Below are 23,106 nucleotides of genomic sequence, written 5' to 3'. Positions count from 1 at the left end.
AATAGATATTGTACTGTTGTTACTGATGTTATTTTTCTATATATGTCGTGTAAACCTATACTTATAACAAATTATCTGCATGTTACTTATTATATTGTGTAAAAATGTGTGTCATAATTTTGTCCTGTTGGTTTATCTTAATAAATAAAATGAAGTTATAATTTGTTACAAATTTAATTATCGTCAATTGATTCTCCGTGAAACTACTTTAAGAAGTGAACCCATACAACCGAGTTACGTAAAAAATTATGATTTACGCAACATGACTTTTAAATTTCCCCTTATAACGAAACTAAATAACTTCGCAAGACTTAAAACTTAGTTCGATTAAATTTTATAAAGTTAGTAACTGAGAGTTCTGAATGGATGCAGTAAGAAAACTACGACTGGGGAAAAGAAAGCTCTCCCCGTTACCTTCCCCCCTCGTTGGTAGCGAGAGTGATCAAAAGTTTTGCGAACTAAAAGTGAAAGTAGCTTGTCGCAAAAGTTGTGCGGCCGACGACTTTGTTTTCACTCAACTTTAGATTCAATTTACCGGGTCTCCCCCACTTCTACCTTATCCCCCCTCCTCCTACGAACGTAGTACTCGCACAACAATGAACTGTTTATGATTTTATTGTGATACTGCCATTTGTTGTTCTTTTTTAAGACAGTTGTAAGTTTGTACGCTGCATATTTAAATATGTATTTTTCAACTAGCTGTATTGTTAAATATGTAAATAAGTTATATTACTCTAGTTAAAATAAACGTAAGCATTGTTTCAGTGAATACCAAAAATTTATACGTTTTTTTTTGTTAGAATTACAAAAATCTTACAAGGTGCGCCATCTGGTTAATGTCTAATGAAATGTTTTACGTGTTTGTTCACGCTTTTTATTACTTTCTTATTTCTGAGATAGATGGCGCTTTAGCTAAATTTTATAGTAAACTCCACACGCGTAGACGCACTCCGCGAAATACAAAATGTACCTTTACCTTTACCTTATTCTTATTAAAAAAAAGTAAGTAGCCTTTGTGTTCTTCCAGACTATCCTCTTTATCTATGACAAATTTGACAGAGATCCGTTCAGCAGTTTAGGCTACAAACTCGTGACAATCATCCATCTATCTGATCTTTTGCTTTTATAACATAGGTATGATTAACATGAGTTCTTTTAAACAGATTTAGGCATAAGTACTTAGTTATTAACGAATACAAGAATGTGTGTGTGTTTTTGAGTTCATACATGTTCCAGCCTGAACGCATAATGTCTCCATACACGGCCATCATCCGTCGAAGCGGCAACCCATTCGAGCTTGCGCACGTGTTGGTATCGTGGCTGGTGGGCGGCGGGTACGACGCGTACGTGGTGGTTGGCTGCGCGCAACGGGACGTTTGCATGGCCATACGGTATCGCACTGACTGCCCACATCTGCCTGATGAGAATCCGGTAAGACCAACATTCATGTTTAACTGCTAACTTGAAAATGAAGAATTGACAATCCTTGACAGAAAAATGTCATCAATCGACTTAGAGCTCTCTGTTTGATCCGAAGACATCGATACCAAAGTTAGTGTGGGTTGAACCATGAAAATTGAGAATGTAGTCACTGCCCTTTTCCAGAATTAGTATCTTTGGTAATTTAAAAAACACTGTGTTTTTTGCACTTATTTTAATTACAGGTAGTTGAGGCACCGCCACCTCCAGACACAGAGCCACGCTATCGTCTGGTGCCTTTGCCAGATTTCTCGTCCAAGTACTGCAAGGATATGGCAAAGAAGGAGGCTGACCAGAAACAAGCTGATATCGAAAAAGCGGAAAAAGCGAGGAGAGACAGAATTGCGGTAAGAGATACTCCAGTTTAACAAAAAATTAAGAATTTATGAACCTTACTAGCTTTCACCTGTGACTCCGTCGGCGTGGTATTAAAAACAACAAAAGTTAGTAGCCTTTGTGTTCTTCCAGATTATCTACGTCTATGCCAAATTTCATGGAATCCATTCAGCCATTTAGGCTACAAATTCTAACAAACATCCACCCAACCATTTAAACTTTCGCATTTATGATATAAAGCGTCGGTGGCTCAGTGGTTTAAGCACTTGACTTGTAATCTACAGGTCTTGGGTTCGAATCCCGCCGCCATGTACCAATGTGATTTTCGATTTTTCGAATTTTCATATGTACATAATTTACCCGACGTTCTTACGGTGAAGGAAAACATCGTGATGCAACCTGCACATATCCGCGAAGAAATTCAAAGATATGTGTGAAGTCAACCAACCCGCACTTGGCCAGCGTGGTTGACTATGGCCTAGTCACCCTAACATTAGGGTAGGCTCCGAGCCCCTCGGTGGGGACATATAGTGAGCTGGTGATGATGATTTATGATATTAGTAAGAATGTGAATGGGTACAAAGGTAGAGGAAGACCGAAGAAAGCATGGATGGATTGTGTGAAAGAGGGTGTGCTTAAGAAAGGAGTGAATTCGGATATGACGGCTGATAGAGATGTGTGGAAAAGCAGCACATACTGTGCCGACCCCCCATAAGGGATAAGGGCAAGTGGATGATGATGATGATGATGATGAGTACGATTAGTAAGATTTTTAAAACAATACTTCTTAGGAATTAGAAAAGCCACCACCGGACAAGATAGACGGATGGCGCACCCACGCATGGGTGCTGGTGCTGCCGGGTTTCATGGGCATCGAGGAGCCATTCTTCATAGAACCAAGTGACGGGAATCGTTATCCATTGGACTCAAAGCAGTACCAGCAGCTGGACTCTGTTTATAATCATGAAAATTATTATGTTAGTTGGTAGATATAAATACTTTTTCTAACTCATCTTATTTCTAACTTTGGTTTGATTATCTCAATGAACTGTTTATATTTCATATCTTCTTTACAAAAGGTTTAAAACTTGAAAGTAAACCTTTCTAAAGCTATTTGTGTAATGTTTGTATGGTATAGGTGAATATCCAGTCGTGTGCCGACGGTCTAGGCAGCCTGAGTTACGATCTTAGCGACCTGCAGTGCTGGGAGCACTTGCTGGCCGGAGAGCCTCATCATCGACGGCAGCTGGTTGGCATTGACACGGCCGACAAATCCTCAGCCATATTCACTGAGAAACATCTAGACGCGCCCACCAGTTGGGTGGAGAAGTTGGATATTTGCGCTGACGGTAGAATATGGCAACTGTTTATCTTGGACTAGCTGTAGCTTGCGACTTCCTCCACGTGAAATTTAAAAATATAGCCTATATAACTCAGACATTCTCAGCTTTCTTACGATGAAAGAATTTTTGATATCTGCTCAGTAGTTTTTGACGTATTTCAATATATACAAAAATAAAATCTTTCCTATTAATAATGTTAATATAGATTACGAAGATAAAGGTGACTTGTTCTTCGCTGAATAAGTATTAAATCATGTCATCAATTTGTCTCGTCCTGCCGACAAGTTTTAAGTTTAACGTGGCGTCTCGTTCATATTAGTGAGTTGCCATATTGGTTAAAGGACTTACCTTTTCTACAATAGTTAACATATAATACAATAATTCAATAATGTTTACTACTTTCTGTTGATAGAATATGAGCAACGTTACCCTGGGAGTCATAAAGTGATTCATTATAAGAAAGTACTGATGGAACTATTCTCTCCGTACTCGAAGACAGACGGCATCGTCAAGAGAATCAAGATTTTTGAGGACTACGCGCTTAGCGTGCCATTGCTTACGTAAGTGGAATTCTAAAGATTTTTTCTAGTAGACCCTTCAAAATATAACAGGAGTCTGTGAACATTCTAGAACAAATTTCTTCTGCTACTTGTAATCAATCCAATTCTTCTGGCCCTAAGGACTCTATCTAGAACTTTGTAGACCGCTGGTCTATATGGAGGTTAACCAAGATGACACCCAAAATACTTTATTAATTACAGATACGAATGGTACCAGAATAGAGTGGATAAGATGGAGTGCTCGCGACTGGATCACAAAAAGAAAGAGATGCGTGAAACTTTCGGGATCGGCAGGAAAGATCATTTGTTAAGTTAGTATTAAGAACTGCGCTGGAGGATTGGCGCAACACTAGATTATCTGCATATACGTCCCTTCCCTATCTGACAGCTGTCAATGTCATTCAGACGTATTGGAATAGCGCGCCTTTCTGGCGGGATCAGTACTCTAGTTGTAGTTACGCTAGTTACGATTATTTTTTTTGTTAAAATTTAGTGACCAGTTTCTCTGTATGAGCGTCGCCTGAATGAGGATAGATACATAGATAATACGAGACTTAGATTGTACAATTAGACAAGTCATCTTTGACGTACTATGAAGTAAAGGAATGTTCTAGAACACGAGTACGCGGTGGAGGCGCCGGTGACGTCAGTGGAGGCGCACCGCACTCTGCACTTTAACTACTACCCGCGTCTCGACCACCTCGACAGGATTCAGTGCACGCCGCTCACATTCGACGAGTACTATATTGACAGGAGCGATAGGTAAAACATCTGTTAGACCATGTTTCCACTTAATATATGTGCAACACTACCTCCTTGCGACTGCTGTTGGTATAGCTACCTGGTTTACCATCCTCACCATCTCGATGGCTGGCATTCCACAACCGTGCGGTTTTCGCGGAACTTTCTGCCCCGCACAGCCGCGTTGTGGAACGGTCTGTCCTCGGCGGTATTTCCAAACCAATACGACTTGGGGTCCTTCAAGAAGCGAGCCTATCATTTCCTCAAAGGCCGGCAACGCATCTGTAGTTCCTCTGGTGTTGCGGATGTCCATGGGCGTCGTTGACCACCTTGGTGTTCACGCCGCTCGATTGCCCCCTTTTATTATAAAAAAAAGCAATCTATGCTCAGAGAAAAAGTTACTTTTATCTATCTCTATTGATCCTTACTATCCATAGTTTGAACAAGCACAATGAGGCGTAGAATTAAAGAATTAGTTATTAGTATTGATAGTTCTATTTATAGGTTAGAATCCAGATTGATTTCGTATACCGAAGGCACCAAGGCAGAACCAAAACGCAGTCTAAAAGACGTTATAGAGACGTACAGTAGGAATCCAGATGTTCCTGCAAGAGACGATGTGTGGAAAAGAATCTTTCATATGCAGGTAAATGTAACTATGTGTGCCGTACAAACGGGTTCGGGTCCCGCGGCACAACCTACCATTGACCTACGATTGCACCGGAGGGCATAATATTGTAAACGGGGAAATGGGACTCGCCAGCTCGATGATTTGACTCACCTGCCTTGCCTTGTCTCAGTCAGTGTCAATCGAGTAAGTCTCGTTCATTCAAGTCTATATGCCCATCGATGTTGCCTGAAAATTTACCAGTAAGGATTTCAAACGCGAAACCGAATTTAGCGACCCCGTTCGCTACCGAAATCGACACGCCTGTTGTGTCGTTATACGTAAGCAACCACTTTCAACTGTAATCCGCACACGTGTTCACGACTCGCTTGGCTGCTCGATTCCGACCTTTCCTCGCACCCCTCTCCGCAGGCCCCGCGCCCGTCCGTAGTGGAGAGGGTTTATCCATCTACCCGCCCGTGCGAGAAAAATAAAATAGGCGCGCTTACCCGCAATAAACGCGAAGCGCGAAATTTAAATTATGTTCACTACCGAATGTGGCGCACCCGTACTATCTGTACCGAACACTGTGGATTTTCCACGAGTTATTTGAATAGATTTTTTTATTTTCAGGAAAATGCAATTGAACTGCTCTACCATTACGACTACAATTTCGTAACAAACGATACACGGAGTTTTATTAAACCCAATTTAGCGGAGACTGGGGGAAAAATATTATTCTACCCTGATAAGACTGCGGGTTATGTTGTAAGTGATCACTACTAACTTCTTTAAAAGAAACTCGGGTGGGTAGCCAATGATATTTAAAATGTTCATCTTACATTTCAACAATGCTTAACACAAATTCCTCAAAGGCCGGCAACGCATCTGTAGTTCCTCTGGTGGAGATATCCATGGGCGTCGGACCACCTCTGTCTCCCCGCCGCTCGTTTGCTCTCTTCTCTTTTATATATAAAAAAACAAATTCTTATTCTATCTGGTTTCCAATAATTAACACTCTTCTCTTATGAATGTAAGGCTATCATGTAATTTAATTTGTTAGTTAAGATGGTTGACGCTATTAAATTTTTGTTTTTTTTTTCTTTCTTCCTACATTAAACAGTGTAATGGGTCGGAGTTTAAGGACACTTATTATCTTCTTCTTGTCCAGGCAAATCCTATCGCGAAGCAACCCCGTCCACTAAACGTGTACTACGCGTTATGCGACAACATGGCGTGGGAGCAACGCAGCGACAAGCACGTGCGCGACCGCGAGGCTGACGTCATCGACTACCTCGCGCACCGACATTGCGAGCTAACAGAACCCCATCTATACGTCGCGCTGTTTGACACCGAAAGGAATGAAGAGGCTAAACGCGGCTGGAAAGAACAGGTATGACTAGTCGCCAACTAAACAATTAAATGGGTTCGCAAACTTAACCCAAAGGATTTGCTACCAATTAGTTCTTGTTTATTGATAATAGATGGCGCTCGCAACAATTTAGATCACGGTATTATTTTGCTTGTAAGAGTAAATATTGTTGTTATTCGGTTGTTTACAAAATGTTTTATCCTTTCAGTCGCGAAATCCTTCAGTGGTATCTTATTGCATATATCTAAGTATAATGCACTAAGGATTTACCTTAGTGACCAAGTGTCGAGAAGGCTTTTTAAATTATCAGTATTTAATCCAGGAAACACAAAAGGCGGAAGTAACTGAGCGCGAGAAGGAGGCCGAGATCGACCCGTTAGCGCCGTACTTAGCGCGCATGTTCGGCAGCGGGCACGGCGCCGGCGCGGGCACCGCACTCACCTACCAGCAGGCGTCGTTACTGCGCGAGCAGTGCGTTACTGACTTCAAAGCCAAGCAACTGGAGAGACAGAACCTTATACAGGCTAGATACGATAAGGTTAGTTTAATAAAACTTGGTACAGTTGTGACTGTCTTCGGAATGGGTTGGTTGTAATTAGTCTATGACCACACGTTAACAACGTAACACCTACAACGTTCTTGCAACCAGTTTGTAAATATATGTTTTAAGAGTGGTTGTTTTTAGGAGTTGAATCTATATGATTTTTTTATTCGCAGCTCAACGGTGAATACAAGGCAAAGCGTCTATGGTATCTCGCGAATCAGTTTATCTTAACACCGGAGAAAGAATCTGCATATTTTGCCACAAGGTAAAACTAGATTTTATACCCGTATTACTAGCATAGTTAACTATTGCAAAATCAGATCTGTAGTGCAGATTTAACTAACTCGATTTATAATTACTAACTAATTAGGGTTTAAACAGACTATAAATGTAGACCTCTGCTCCACATTAATGTGCTTTCTTACTAACTATTACACACTGTGGTTGTTACTCTATGTGCATTTGATGTCAGTGCGGAGTTGGCCTTCCGCGTGCACTCCCTGGAGGTGCGTCTGACGCGGCACCGCGACCTCTCCGGCCCAAGGTTCCGCGCGCTGCAAGACTACCTCGACAAACATCCCCTACTCAAAGATTATAACAGGACGAGGAAACTCAAAGCATAGTAGGGCCTAAATTAGTCTATGATTTTAGTCTGTACTCTATGGTTGACTGACGTTTATCAGTATTGCTATGTCAAATTGACAGAAAACCATAAATACGGAGCTTGAAGCCACTTACTGTTGATTAACCGTGGTTTTCACTGCATCTTATTTTGTAGTGTTTAATGAATGTAAAATTTTGCTGAATTTAAAAATGAATTTATAGTTGTTATATATGTTATCTAATAGTTATTATTCTTGTTATTTGTTTTGTTATAAATGTTTTATGTAATAAATTGATTAAATGGTTGATTGAAAGGTTATTTTTATTTAAATATTCACATTTACCATACATTTTGATACACGAGTAATACATTTATTAACTAAAAAAACATAATACATTGATCTCAATATTTACTTACGTCCTGGATAAAAAGTTTTTTTTTTTTAATATTGTGACGTTATAAAGCGAAAAACGTATCGAATTCGTTAACAGGTGTTAAGTATTTAATCTATGGGCTAGTTTTTTTTTTATAACAATAGAACGAGTCGTAAAAAGCCACTAAGAGCTACTAGTGTTTAGGCAGTATCCAGGAGGGCTGCGTGCGGTCGAGGTCATTCCAGTCGCCGGCGCCGCCCAGCAGGTGTCCGCGGTCGTCGTGCGTGGCCAGCGACAGCCGCGACAGCTTGTTGGCCAGCCGCCGCTGCGGCGAGTCCGGCCGCGACAGGGGCGGCAGCGAGATACTGCCCGACTCTACCAGAATACAGCTAAATATACTAGACCGAACGCGATTAAACAATGACTTCTATAATTCTAACAAACAAGCTTTCGCCCACGACTCCGTCCGCGTGGAATTTAAAAAAACAAAAGTGAGTAGCCTTCCATAACATCTTCTACATCTATGCCAAATTTCATCGAAATCAGTTCAGCCGTTTAGGCTACAAACTCTTAACGAACATACATCCATCCATCCATTTCAACTTTCACATTTATAGTATTAGTATGATTTTATTTCATAAAGCTGTAATCACAAATTTATTTAGATAGTATAGATTTGCGTTGTCTATGGTAGTATAGACCTACAAAGCAGTTTTTTGACATCAACAGAGAGGCGCCTGTTTTAGAGTTACCAGATTTCAAAAATTCCCAATATTTTTGTGTCACTTTCAAAACCAAACAAAATACATGCAATTTTTTTCCGAAATCAATGTAGTTTTCGCTCCCTCATTGGTCAATATATGACGCTTTCAAAAAGGCGTTGTTAGTTCACAAAATTGGCAACTGCCATGTTATCCTTGTAGTTCTGTACTTATAAATCGGAACGAAGTAAAAGCTCTCAATTCCAAACAATTTTACTGCGTTTACCTGATGTAGTATGGTAGTCGTAGTTGGCGTGGTCGCGGTCGGCGGGAATCTCGAAACAGAGGCGCTTGCGGTACTCGCTCGCGAAGTACTCTATCAGCGTGTCCATCAACAACGTTTGTCTGGAGAATACCTGCTGTCGAGATGTACTGTGAACACTCTCATCTGTACTTCTATACTATTATAATAAAGCGTACACACACTTCTTTGTTGCCTAAGATGTTAGCAATAACAGCATATTTTTGAGTAATTCTTTTTTAAATAAAAAGCCCTACATTTACATCAGGCTTTAGGCTATACAATTTCACGCCATTAAACTTAGGGAGTAAATATTTTGGATAAATACCCTAATGTGGGAAAGAGACCATAAGTAGCTGCCAATATCAAGGAAGCAAGATTGCCAAGTTTTGTCATGATATGTCAATTTGACACACTTTCATGAATGAATTTCAACATTTGACGATTTGATATTAATCTTGATATGTAACCTGTAGTATTTTGGAGACCCGCAGTCCATTCTCTACGACCATGAACTGCAGGAAGAGGCAGGGCAGGCACTCGTCGGTCTCCTCCGATGGCAGCCCGATGTCCCAGTACAACTCCTCGTACGTGAGCCCGAGGAGAAGCGTCTGTAATTCACACAGAAGACAGACGTGAAGTGGAAGTATTCCACGTTTCTGATAAGTGTGTCGAAGGCCTAGTGTTAGAACTACTCTTTTGTTACAAGGAAGGTCAATACTTTTAATTCTAATATTCTAATGAAGGGACACTAGATTTCTGTACATCCTCTCCTCTGTCAATTTACTGAATTTACGAATGGATGCTTATAGTCTATTCGCTATTTTGAGAATTCCATTGGTCGCTTGCTTGCCATCTTATGCTATCTTTGTCTTCTTCTTTTTTTTCCTTTAAACAATAATTAAATAGTAGTACGTTTGTTAGTACGCATCGCATAGAAGACAGAATATGACAGTGTACTGACGCTCTCGGTGTCTTCAATGACGTAGACGCCGGTGGAGTTGATGGCGACGAGCACGGGCACGTCCTCGTACGTCAGCAGGCTGGTCAGGCTGCGCACCGGCATCTCCACCTGGCCTTGGAAGAACGCCGCGCTGGACATAAAAATGTATTAAATTGTACCACTTCTTGGAAACACTACCCTTGCCCTCATCTAATGCCCTGAAGGAGACGAACTATGTTAAAACTATTTTCAATCTAAGAATAATACGGTTGATCATTTCAGAGTACAGGCGTCACTAGGGGATGGCAGAATAAGCAGTTGCTCTTACTCCCCCTCTAGAGACATAAAAACTGCTACAAATAAGATCCTTTAAAAAGCCGATTGTTACTACTCTTCTTGGTCAAAGTCCCTGTAGGTGAAGGTATACGTGCGATTCGGCTGTTGTGTACCGACCCGTAAGTGGGCAGCATGCGCACGTGCGCGAGGTACTTGTGGCGCAGCTTGCGCGGCGGCGAGGCGGCGGGGCGCTGCGCCTGCTCCAGCAGCTTGGCCTCGGGGCTGCCCTTGCGGCCCGCCGGCAGCAGCGCCGCCCAGCGCCCCGAACGCGCGTGGCGCGGCAGGAACTTGTCCAGGTTCTCTCTGCATACCAAACGTCAGTCTAGACACCACTACTACCTTATACTTATAATGAAATCCAACAGTTTATTGTTAAATTTAAATTTTTATGCGACCCTGAAAAGCTTTATTAACCGCAACTGAGAGTTAAAATTCTAGAATCATCTATGATTAAAAATAATACTTAATATTGATTGCATAAACATATAAGTAAGGTCACCTAAAGAACTTAGCGGTGTGGCTGTGAGGATCGTACGGTCCGAGCTGGACCCTAGCCTGGATGCCGCCCAGCATCACGGCCTGCGCACTCTCCAGCGGGTAGCGCCCGTTCACCACGTTGTAGCGCGCTTCCTCGTAAAGCAGTTCCTGGATCTTGGAGTCCCTAGTAAATCGATATTTAGTTATATTTTTGCAAGTATGGATGAATTCTTAAGTGTACGTGTAATGAAGACCCTTTTAGGTTTCAGTAGTCTAAAATGGTCATAGCCTACCTTCGCTGCGTCGATTTGTATATTGTCGTCAATCCAGGACACTAAGTATCTTGTTAACATACTTGATGCCTTCCTCCAAGTGCTTAGGGAAGAAGACGTTTCTCTGCATGCGCAGGATGGGAACGTCACGTGAGCGTTTGGAGCGGGGGCCGTGCCCGTAGCGCCGCAGCAGCATCTGCCAGCTCGCCCACACGCGCCACGGACAGTGATGCGGCTTCAACTGGATCTCTAGAGAGAGATAGCAATACACATTTTTTTAACATAAATAAACCAGCGCTTGACCAGGACTCCACCTAAGCTAAGTGAAGACGCGGCCGAAGAATAGAGCGCGCTAGCTCAATAAGTGCCGATTCACCCTTTTCTTGAAGGCACAATGTCGCAAGATGAAATGCAACGCAAACAACACAGCTCGGTCCTGTATCTTATCCTTCTAACTACTTTTGCAACTTGTGAGGTGAACTCACCCAGCATTGGGCTGCACATCCACAGTGCGAACACGTTAGCAGCCAGGCTCCTGGTGCTGGGCTGCACGAGGCCCATTTCATCAGCGGACAGCACCGCGTTCAAGAATCGCGAGGCGGTTACGCTGGTCGGCACTTCGTCCGCACTCATCTCCACCATTACCGCGGTGCGAGACATCAAGTAGATGCAGGTCGACTGGCTTGATGATACCGAGGACGATGATGATGACGACCCTGAATGTAAAGCGGCAGTATATGTATTGTATTGTAATACTGTATAAATAATATAATATACTGAAAGTCTTCCAACATTCCACATCCTCTAAAAGCATTAGCTTATTTCTGGATAACTGTATGCCATTGAAGTTCTACATCGTTTCTTCTTCTTTATTTTCATTATGTAACTTAATATTACCTGGTAATGGAGGAGAAATTGCGCTCGAGGAACTACCGCCACTCGTCATCGGCTCCGTAGTGCTGAAAGACCCCGCGGCAATGCTGCTCGACCCGGTTTGATTGGAGCAGCTGCTGAGGTTTGACCCTAGAACCAAAAAATACCAATTGTAGGTACAGCTGTTGGTAATCAAAGTAACATATCATATTAACTACACTCCCATTACAGTTATGTGTTACTAGGCCTTTAAACATTATTATCGCCAGCTTGTTAAAAATAAAAGAAATCAACCAAAAAAATGATTTGCCTGTCAGATTGATGTCAATTAAAAATAAAATATTTCATACCCATAACACTCTTTTCCAGTGAATCCGAGCTGTTGCTCTCCTTAGAATCTGGCTGGAGAGGTTTGTGGGTATCGTGTTTGTCCCACTCATTGTGTCGTCCCAACGGGCTGTACGACAGATGAGGAAGTCTTTGCGAGACAGAATACAAATGCGCGTTCACCTCCGCCTGGAGCTTCTGACTTTGGACGCTGTAATATTCCTCGCGGGACCTAAATTCGCTAAAATAAACAAAACCCGAATAATTAAATAGATTTTAAATTCATAAATGCCTAAAGAAATGTAAATAAGACGAATAAGTAAACCTATAAAAATCATTTAGTAAAAACAGTATCGAAAACGCATATCCTCAATAAACTTACTTGTACTGATATTCAGCTTGAATAGGATATCCACGCCTAGAATAATCCACGGGAATTATAGTAATATAATTCCCGCTGTTTTGGACATTAGAATTTTCACCGTAAGCCCCCATCTCTGATTTGTGATCCATTCCGATTTATACGAGTCGTTTTATACCATACACTAAAAGACAATTATTTGGCTTAACCAGCAGCAAAGAAAGTGTTGAAATATCGATCGATTGTCCCCGGTAAGCCTGCGACTGTGTCGCCGCATCTTAATATTACTTGCATATGGGGTGCAAACTTTTTAAGTGGTAAACTACAAATAATACCGATAAAAATCCTCAATAAAATCTCAAGAAATGTAATAATATTACAAAATTGCATAAAACATAATAAAACAAATTTCATCAAAGATTATCGGAAACTAATACAGAAAGTTTTTTTTTTAAGAATTGTAACATTGTTTTGACAATGACATTGACAGTATGATTGGTTTGTTTGCCAACACGTCATTTTATTTTTCAATTTCTTTTCAAATTGGAATTGTTTTGTAATTAATCTCGCCGTGTTAATCAAACCGGCGTAACCAACCCACGGTTTTAATTTGATTTGAACACGTATGTTTCAAAATATGAGATAATTGGCTACAATTTATTATGAACGAAACAGTTCATGTTTTCAATGTAATTTTTTTGACGTAGTTAGATAAGAATTGTTTATCGTGATTTTCAAGAACCGACAACTCGGATGGAGGCGACGTTGAGAGAATACCGTGCCCTTAGACATCGTAAATGGCTCGAAGAAAATGAAAAAGCCAAAGCTAAGAAGGAACCGGAAAAATCATTTCTGAATTTTCTCATGTCCAATAAATCTATAATGGATGATGAAAAGAAAGAAGATGAAGTTCCTTTGGTAAGATTTGAATAAATACAGAATATATGTCCAAGTTTATCAGTCATGGTAGAGTGCAAAGATATATCTGGCAACCCTGCCAGGATCTTCAACATAAGGTCTTTTTCGTCCTGTTCCCTTACAAGAAATATGTAGTTTTATTGACTTTTTGATGCAATACCGATATTAAATAATGCTTTTTAATATTTATTTTAGTTGGAAAGTGAAAAGCCAGTTACTAGCCATGTTTTGATACAGCCAGATGAAAATAATGATACAACAGGATACACATTAGAAGCAAATAAAGTCACACAAGAGTCATGGAAATACTGTATCACAAAATGGACTATATATTTTATTATATGGCTTACTGTGTACATAATATTCCTAAAGCTTCAATTTGGTGCAGTTTACTTTGTGATATCTTTACTAATTGGTATATATTTGAATACCAGAACAGGACCTAAGAAAGAAGGTGAAGTGTCAGCATATAGCGTATTTAATGAGAACTGTGCCAGCATTGATGGCACTTTGAGTGCTGACCAAATTGTTAGAGAATTAACATTCGGACCGGGTAATTTACAATAATAAAGTCACAAAGATTTTTTACTCTTATAACTTGTGTTTTATCCCACATGTTAAGATGTGGACAATTTGTACGCTAATTTAGTAAGCTTGGTTCTTAAAAAATTCTTGTCACAAAAAAGATCATAAAATTTTTAAATACTAACTTATTAAATAAAACTAAGTTATAATACAAAAAAATAATCTTTCATTTATGCCAAATTTCTTAATTTTATAAAATAACTTGTCATTTGTCAGTTTGAAGTGACCCGAGAACATTGTTGCAAATAATGGTTGCAGTCATTTTACATGATTGTTACAAGCTGAATATTTAAGCCAATCTTGCCTCTCTCGTTTCTTTGTCGCTTGCACGCTCGGCGTAGTTGGAACATAATTTCTTGCTTCTCCGTCCGTGCAGCTGATTTTCATCAATTTAATTGTTGGGTAAAATAAATGTACATAATTCGAAAAAATGATTTTTATTGATCACATACAGATTGACAACAAACAACAAGTATAAATTTATGAATAAACGCGGATCACAATCACATACAGCAAGATAAATACTATAAAACATAAATAAATCAGCTAAAAAATAACGTCAAAACCTATGTTATTTAACAGCAAATATGATTTTATTTATTTTGGATTTTAATGAGTAAATATTTTATAGTAACTGGCAACACTTAACTTATTAAAAATACCTGATGTTGCCAGAGAATTTGCTACAAAATTCGAAACATAGATAACCTGTAACTATATTTGGGTAAATATTTTAGAGTATTAATGATAAAAAAACTATATATTTACTAATAAAATAGGAAGAAAACGGCAAAAAACAATTTTACTTTTTATTTATATCTATTATGTAACTTTGATACAAGCATTTGATATATAAAGCTTACTCAAATCATTAATAAAATTGTTAGATTATGTTTTTGTTCTTATTATCAAAAAATTGTGTAAAACGTGAACAAAAACATGTGAGTATTTTTTAAAATTCATTTGCATTGTTAAATAATCTATCCATGATTAAAGCAATTCTGGTCCCAAAACGAATTTTCGGATACCGATTTTTAAATGGTTAACTATTCAATAAAATATAGATGGCATCTCAAGCATTTTAGAACGCGCTAACGATTTGAATTTCGAATTTTGTTTTTTAATACTGAGATCACATGATAGTAACAGTTTTGAGCAAACAAAACAAAGGAATGTAGGCAACTAAAAATGATTTAAAAAAAACTAAACGTCAAGGATTTAGCAACACTGGCAGTTGTTTAGTTATGTTTAGTTTTAAATTGCGATCATCACAACGAAAAAAAATCCTAAGCGTTATTTTATAAAACTCTTAAAATCTACTCTAAAAATAAAGATTAAATATTTTTAACTACAAATTATAAAAGTGCCTAATAAATGACTTAAAAATATATTGCCTTATAACCTAAAAGCGGTGCCAATCACTTTGCCTTTTTGAAGATTTATCTTTTTACTGCTCTTAAATTATGAGTATTTTGACAGGGAAGGTTTTAATAGCCTAACCAAAACACAAAACTCCTAGACAGGGAGCATTTCAATTGGCTTCTTAATTTTCTTATATACTCTAATAGCCTTACAAATAAACACGAAAAAAGTTAAACTCAGGAAAAAAACTGAGTACAAGCAAATATTAGTACAAAGTTTAACTTATTTGTAAGGCTGTAAGAAATGAATTCCGTTTCCGCAATATGGCGAGGGTTTAGCTACATGGATATCTTCAATAAGGCAAAGGTAATTATTCTTGCTGCCAAATGTCATGTACTATAAACACTGTTATATGGCACGAAACTATTGAACTTTGAGTGGATTGTATAAGGCACAGAGTAATGTAATGGACACTTAGGGCTTGTATATACTAGCGACAGGTAAACTGTTAATAATTTGCCATTTGTCTACAATAGCCCTAAATCAAAGTTTTGATTTTTTGTGATTCTTTTTACATTATTATAACAAAAAGGGAATGTTAACTAATAGAAATATTGGTGTCATAGATTTTAAAGTAGGAAAAAATATAACTACCGTCTATGGTTTATTATTTTCTAGTCTTGCAACACTCGTAAGAAATATATTTATGTGTATTGTCCTTTTGTACATATGTTAAAATAGCTGTACATTTTTTGTGTTTAGAATTTCCTTTATATATTTATATTTTATATTCTAGGTACTTTTTTGTTATATGAAACAAAACAATGTAACCGAAATGTCTGTTGTTCGGTTCGGACTTTCGTATTAGTATTTAAATTAGATAAATAGTTAAGAAAAACAAAAATATTAAACTATTGTGAACACACAATTTGTCTTATTGTTAATAAACATTTTAATTGGACAACAAAAACGGAGGCTCAACATGACAAATACTAACCACAGATTATATACAGTACAGATAAAACATTTCACAACAATTATTTATGTACATTGATGTATTTGAACCGTTTGTAGTTGTGGAAATACTCAATGCTGGAAGAAATAATTTCTCCTCGCACTTTTTTTCTATAAACAATATATTTACAATGAGTAACAAAGATTTAATATATTGGTTAGTTTAGTCAAATAAAAATAATGCAAACTGTTTGTCTACCGTACAAGAACGTGACGTCATCACGTATCATAACCTCAAAAGTTTACAAAATCGAACTACTAATATAACGTGTATATGTAATAGTAAAGCAAAATATTCTGTACTTGTTCGTCTAAATGACTAGTTTCATAATTGTTACTTATCAACTAAATTAATGGAAAAATTGCACCGTTTAAAGTAACGATTATACGAAATACAATTCTGTTATTTTCAAAGAGAGTTCAATTTACCACACCGATAAGGTCATTCTAACATTAACGAATCACAGTTAATACATGTTTAATCTTTGGAAAATTCAATAAAATGGCAACACTATATAATTAAAAAGTTCGATGTAGAATTGACAGGTTGACAGTGATCATTCTGTTGTCCGTAGTAAACGTCAATTAAATAATTAAGTTATAATTCAGCAACACTACTATGTTATTTGCCAATTTAAATTTAAAATTGTTACTTTACTCAATCAGCTGCAATAGGATTTTGCGATCTTTGAAAAACATTCCAAAATGGCGACTTAAAATAATCCGAACCCGGCAGGAACGGATTGACGCCGTTCCGTTTCACATCCGGTAACAGAAAAACAACACTGACAGCGATTATCATATGCCAAAAGGAATGTACAATTTTATAATTTTGTTCAGTTTGTAAAAACGCATAACATATTAGACCTACGGACACAAAAAACACACCGAAAGGTAAATAAGTAGTGTAATACGAACGAGGATATCTTAGACTGCGCGTTCTTCTGTAATCCAAGTACCAGGATATCAGAAGTATGGTGATACCGATCGCAACTGGGAGTAAGAAAGAGACAAACGAATGCATATTCCATGTAGTCAATAGTGCTATCACTATCGCACCTGTCAATTGTAGAGAAGACCTAAGCCTTTCGTTCACAATGCTCATAGCTAGTAAAGTCACCCAGAAAGACATAAGACCGCAATAGAAATCGCCAAATTGTAGTATACTACCTCTAATGATGCAGTATGCGACTTGAGCTGGAGCGTCACAAGCGTGGTAGAACGTCGAGAAGACCATAGTAAAGGTGTACATCATTGCTTCAGAATAATAATAGCGGATGATGGCAACATACATGGAGAAGAAGAAGAGAAGATTGCTCAACGTGAGTAGCAGAACAGAGATTAACATGTAGACACGACTGTCCATTCTAGAATCGTCAGAACAGTCCCAACCTGGAAAAGACAAAATCATTTAAAATATAAGACGCAGGTAAACGACGATTTTTCAAAGATTAAAATTTAAAAACTTACTTCCATATCCAGCTGAACAGGAACAGAAGGACATCACCAAACCGCCGAAAGTATTCAAGCCGCAGTTACCATGGTTACTGCATCTCCCGCTCAGACATGAGGTAGAAGACAAGGACAGAACAACAGTGGTATTGCAAACGCTCTCTCCCTGTCTTGTATTGTTCACTAAACTCGCGATATCTTCGTCCCTGTCTGTCGCGTTAGGATCAACGTAGTATTTAGTCCCGTTGTCTGATGTGCGACAAGGACAGACGACTTCATCGCAGAACAATCTGAAGGTTATATACCAAGTACCACTGTCCGGGTAAGGTATGATCACTTTGTCGTATATTGATTCCGAATCGGTGCTGTTCAGTATGAACAGGGCTGGTTTAACATGGTCATTAAATCTGCAATGACCAGTCTCCAATGGCACACTAGCGTGACCGATATCCATACATATAACGACCTTAAAAAACTGGTTCTTCTCGGTAAATTCAAGTAAACCACTTTTAGTCAACTCCCTTTTATATCCCATATAATATTTATAATTCATAAACAGGCTTGCTTCTATCGCGAAGTTGCCACCGATGTCCAAAAACTGATTTACTTTAAACCTCAAACTTTTTACATCGCCCGATGTTAGATTGACTAGACTGGTGGGGTCATGAAGGTCGGTAGTGGGTAGACCGTAGTCGAAAGTGAAAAATCTACCTTTATCATCGCGCATAAGGTCTAATGTCGTTTGATTGGTGTTCTCATCTAGATCTGAACGGAGATAATATGATTCGCAGTCTGCGTATTTGGTTGCATTGCCCGAGATAATTTCTAGCTGCACGTAATGCCACGAATTAGGAAACGGGTTAAAAGTAATTGTCTGTTCATTGTTAAATCTTGGATCAAACGCGCAGGATATTAGATAATTGTCCTCAGTCGGTAATGATAAAGATTGTACTCTGAAGAGAATTTCGGAGTTTCTCGTTGAAGTATTTTTTATAGTTAAATTTAATGTTATTGGTTCTGAATTATCTAGGGACATACATTTGTACGACGCTGGTATTCGATTATAGTCTATAATAATACCGGAATAGCAGTCGATAAGGCTTATATTCGTTTCTCTTCTTATTTGTAAATCTGTATACAGAATTGTGTGACAATCTGCGACTAAGCCTGGAAAAGAAAAATCATAAAGATTACAATAATATAAAAGTAGGACTACTAAGCTTACGAGTGTATTTCGAACATTATTTTTGTCTATACTAACATTATGTAGAAGAAAGATGGTTTGTTTGTTTATTTGTAAAACCTCTGAATTGATTTCATAAATTCTTTCGCTATTAGAAAGTTACATTATTACATATTTATTATAATTAATTATCATAATTATAATTAAGTTTAGAAAACATTAATAAACTAAGTTTCTCATAACATTTGCCTCTCGAGCGAAGCCGGAGCGGTTCGCTAGTCTATACTAATATTATAAAGAGGAAAGATTTGTATTTTTGTATGTATTGAAATAACTCAACAGCTACTAGGCCGATTTTAAAAATTATTTAACCGTTAGAAAGTTATCTGTAACATAAGCTACTTTTTTATTATTTTTTTAATTTCACGCGGACTAAGTTGCAAGCAGTTGTTAGTTGTAAACATATCCTTACATAGTAATGATTTTTTAAATGTTTGATAAGGGAATTAATCATTCTGTGTACTAGTTCTTGCGGATAGATTAGGCGAGGGGAATTTCATAACATAATATCCTATCCGGTGTCGACATTATATGACGTCATACTAAAGGGACATAATTTAAGTAATAGTATATTTAGGACCTCCACCACTGGCTGATAGAGCTTAAATAACTTAAAAGTGACGTCACTGTCAGATAGAGTACCAATATTCGATACTTCCATCACATTTATACGTTAGATTGTTATCTGTCAATTTACAAGAATTGTGGGACAGGCCCTAAAGGTCGTAACCTAATGCACCTTACTAATATTATTCATATAATAGCGAAAATTTAGATCCATTGTTTGTTTAAGGTTGTAGCCTAAACTGCTGAACGTATCTTGATAAAATTTGGCGTAGGGGATAGTCTGGAAGAACACATAGGCTACTCACTTTTGTTTTTTTAATTCCACGCGGAAGTCGCGGAAGAAAGCTAGTATAAATCATAAATAGCATTTGGAATATACGTCAAAGTTGAGAATTAATGCGATGCGGAACTCCCATTTATAGAAATGTGCCAAATGTTTTTGGAAGTCATGTATCTTAATATGAGTTAGAAGTTAATATTGGTGTGCCAATAGCCCAATCGTTAGTGGTACGGATTTCCGATCACGTGTTCGAGGGTTCGAATCCCGTTGAAAGCACAAGCTTAGAGTTTGGTTGGAATATTACACGATTTACTATAACACAAATTATCAGTAATCTAAGAATATTAAAAAAAAATATTATAGGCATACAAGTATATATTTGTGACAAGTAAAAAGTTTGAATACTGGCTGTCGACAAGGTTTGATACGAAAAAAAAGAACAGTATAAAAAGAAAAAAAGAACAATATAAAAATTAGGTCACGGACACATAAACCAAAAGTCCACTATGAAACCAAAATATATTTGTCTAATCATCTGTCGAATGAGAAGGACGACGACGGTATTTCTTAAAACATAGAGGTGATTCACAGATGGTCTACATAGGTGTACTTTATGCTAAACGAGACAATTGTCACAGAACTGGGACAGGAAGTACCGTCAATGAAGCCAATACGCTCGAGGACGTGCGGTGATACGTTTATGAGTTTTATTTTATCTACCCACGTTCACTGCGGTTTGAACGTAATCTGTTATGTGATATCTTTTTTCAATATATAAATGTCAACAATTAAACTGAGAGTTCGTGTTTGATTGAATTGAACGATAATTGTTTATCTTTGAAATCATTATAATTATTAAATAGCATTACTAGCTGTTGCCCACGACTTCGTCCATGCAATATTAAGATAAAAAGTAGCCTATAATATGCCCGTGCATGTCAGCTTCAGTGAAAGTCTGATCGAAATTGGTCCAGCTGTTTCGGAGATTACCCGGAACAAACGCGGACAGACAGACAGACAAACATCTTTTAAACACGATTTTCGGTATGAGCAACAAAAATACATCATTTTCCCGAAACCTGAATATTTCTTTAAACCACAAACAAATACTCCAATTTTATTATATGTGTAGATTAAGTTTACTAACATGTCTTGTACAATTATAAGTAAGTCAAGGACTTGCAAGGATATGGTTTAAGACAATATTCGAGGTGGGATTCGAACCCTCGACCACGTGATTGGCAATCTATACCATTGACCATTATAATTGGCGATTTAAATCCATACTACATATACACAATGCTTTTACATCTTACTAATATTATAAATGTGAAAGTTTAGATGGATGGATGGATGGATATTTGTTATAGTTTGTAAAGGCTGAACGGATTTCGATGAAATTTGGCATAGATGTAGAGGATAGTCTGGAAGAACACATAGGCTATTTACTTTTATTTTTCTCAATGCCACGCGGACGGAGTCGCGGGCGAAAGCTAGTATACAATAAAAAAAAATTACCTTGCTGCTCAACTTTCTGTGTCCTAGGATCTTCCCATTTGATGTACACCAGTGCATACCAGTTACCCGGTCTAGGGTTACGTATTGAATATGTCCTATTCTTACCATCAGACAGTAATTCTAGAGTATGTATGTGCTCTCTTCTCGCTGGGTCGACAAAATGCTTGGGAAATGTGTACCCATCAGGATTGACCGCAGGGTACGATCCATGTTTTATATTCACGATCACATCTTGAGGACTGCAGGAACCTATTGAAGAATTTTTAATGTAATACTATTGTGTAGTGTTCAATTATGGGTAGGCTACGCATCTGCAATTGCGGATGTCTATGGGCAGCAGTCGCTTTCCATTTTGGTGAATTCAGGTTTTTAAACTTGTTTGTTTGCCACCTTATATTATATAAAAAAAAGTTGATTTATCTATAGTTTACAAATAACATTACAACTAAAATCATACTTTAAATAAAAAAAAATATTTTCATATTTATAACGAAGCTATGATTCAAATTTGTTATCTTAGTAAGCTTAGTTATAATTTATGACATTGATAAAACATGAAGAATTGTCTACAACAATTTTATCAAATATTACATCCCAAATAGTGCTGCAAGCTTCATTTTATTCCTCTTTTCCTAAAATTTTTGTACAAGTGAAGGTTGGTAAAAGTAAATCTAGCAGGAAAAGGAAGCATAGGTAGAGGAAATAAGTTATCTGCATGTTTTGTCTGTTAATCAAGTTACATCACATTTGGAAATGCTAATGTTTATGGGCAAAGGTCATTTTGTTATTTTGGTTGTTACCTTGTACTATAAAAAAATGTTTTGTCTCTCTGTTCCAATAAAATAATGTAACTATTGAAAACACTTTGTTTTGTTTCCTGTGTGAATCTACTTATCAAAATGTACTCAGACACAATTGGGTTTGAGCACACCCTATTATATGGTTGAGTAGGCTTTAGTCAACTTGGCTGCCCAGTACAGTAGAGTGTTTGAAACTGTAAAATTATTTTCTTGAAAATAGATGGTCTTTAGTAAATTTAAAGGTAACATTACATTCCATAATGTCTACTCCCTGTAGAGATAGAAAAACCTACCAATATTGTTTAAGTGAAGTTCTTCTGACTGCAAAGTAAACCGGGCATCGGTAACGTCGTTCACGATGTGATAAAGTAGTACGGCAACAGTACGATAACTTCTAAACATATAAACGTCTGTTGCAATCTGTCGCGTTACTAAGTTATAATTCTCTAGGATTACCGTCCTTGTTTTCGTCAATTGCTCTATTATGCTTTTCCTTTTGCTATCGTCTTCCGATTCTTTGTCACCATTACTTCTCACACAACACACATACAACAATAAAAAATAGTAAACTTTCATTTTATTTACAATTATCCTACCTGGGAAACTACACGCATGAGGTTTATAAATTACAACTTTTGTATATTTAACCGCTTAAGAATATTGTAGGGATTCAATTATTATAACTTATTTAATAAAAACACAAATGTTCAACGGACGGCACCCAACTTTTAACATGATCGATCGAATCAAGACAAGATCAACTCGAAAGTCCAACAGTCCTAAAAATGTCAATGTCAAAAGTTAAATTGACATTGA

General features: G+C 37.7%; 5 protein-coding genes across 8 annotated transcripts; 3 read left to right on the top strand and 2 right to left on the bottom strand.

The window, feature by feature from the left end:
* The first annotated feature begins 1,248 nt into the window (after nt 1-1,248).
* LOC106100938 (dynein regulatory complex subunit 7) lies at nt 1,249-5,852 on the top strand. The gene is made up of 9 exons (XM_013280003.1): nt 1,249-1,431; nt 1,665-1,826; nt 2,607-2,792; nt 2,954-3,164; nt 3,571-3,718; nt 3,920-4,029; nt 4,333-4,480; nt 4,964-5,105; nt 5,700-5,852. Exons 1-9 carry the CDS (start codon nt 1,249-1,251, stop codon nt 5,850-5,852), a joined length of 1,443 nt encoding a protein of 480 aa, XP_013135457.1.
* A 390-nt stretch (nt 5,853-6,242) lies between these two features.
* LOC106101019 (dynein regulatory complex subunit 7-like) lies at nt 6,243-7,831 on the top strand. The gene is made up of 4 exons (XM_013280088.1): nt 6,243-6,459; nt 6,761-6,976; nt 7,156-7,247; nt 7,455-7,831. The coding sequence occupies exons 1-4, from the start codon at nt 6,298-6,300 to the stop codon at nt 7,603-7,605; spliced, it is 621 nt and encodes a 206-aa protein (XP_013135542.1). The 5' UTR covers nt 6,243-6,297; the 3' UTR covers nt 7,606-7,831.
* Nucleotides 7,832-8,028: 197 nt separating this feature from the next.
* Nucleotides 8,029-12,833, bottom strand: LOC106100998 (FERM domain-containing protein 8). Of its 2 annotated transcripts, none has more exons than XM_013280064.1 (11): nt 12,573-12,833; nt 12,214-12,431; nt 11,888-12,013; nt 11,476-11,706; nt 11,074-11,239; nt 10,741-10,902; nt 10,359-10,544; nt 9,927-10,056; nt 9,433-9,573; nt 8,948-9,080; nt 8,029-8,335 (listed from the first exon to the last, which is right to left on the bottom strand). In XM_013280064.1, the coding sequence occupies exons 1-11, from the start codon at nt 12,701-12,703 to the stop codon at nt 8,154-8,156; spliced, it is 1,806 nt and encodes a 601-aa protein (XP_013135518.1). In that variant the 5' UTR covers nt 12,704-12,833; the 3' UTR covers nt 8,029-8,153. The 2 variants fall into 2 exon arrangements, with proteins under 2 accessions (XP_013135518.1, XP_013135519.1); XM_013280065.1 differs by having other exon boundaries at nt 8,948-9,077.
* A 209-nt stretch (nt 12,834-13,042) lies between these two features.
* Nucleotides 13,043-14,181, top strand: LOC106100976. Of its 3 annotated transcripts, none has more exons than XM_013280040.1 (3): nt 13,043-13,174; nt 13,291-13,469; nt 13,665-14,181. In XM_013280040.1, the coding sequence occupies exons 2-3, from the start codon at nt 13,305-13,307 to the stop codon at nt 14,034-14,036; spliced, it is 537 nt and encodes a 178-aa protein (XP_013135494.1). In that variant the 5' UTR covers nt 13,043-13,174; nt 13,291-13,304; the 3' UTR covers nt 14,037-14,181. The 3 variants fall into 3 exon arrangements, with proteins under 3 accessions (XP_013135494.1, XP_013135493.1, XP_013135492.1); XM_013280039.1 differs by having other exon boundaries at nt 13,259-13,469; XM_013280038.1 differs by having other exon boundaries at nt 13,043-13,469; nt 13,665-14,180.
* A 1,193-nt stretch (nt 14,182-15,374) lies between these two features.
* On the bottom strand, nt 15,375-23,059 carry LOC106101162 (transmembrane protein 8A). Its single transcript, XM_013280296.1, has 4 exons — nt 22,584-23,059; nt 21,491-21,739; nt 17,901-19,049; nt 15,375-17,822 (listed from the first exon to the last, which is right to left on the bottom strand). Exons 1-4 carry the CDS (start codon nt 22,864-22,866, stop codon nt 17,089-17,091), a joined length of 2,415 nt encoding a protein of 804 aa, XP_013135750.1. The 5' UTR covers nt 22,867-23,059; the 3' UTR covers nt 15,375-17,088.
* Nucleotides 23,060-23,106: the final 47 nt, after the last annotated feature.

This window comes from Papilio polytes, unplaced genomic scaffold (assembly GCF_000836215.1).
Source record: "Papilio polytes unplaced genomic scaffold, Ppol_1.0 DF824024.1, whole genome shotgun sequence".
NCBI lineage: Eukaryota > Metazoa > Arthropoda > Insecta > Lepidoptera > Papilionidae > Papilio > Papilio polytes.
This window is presented reverse-complemented; position numbering and strand designations above follow the sequence as displayed.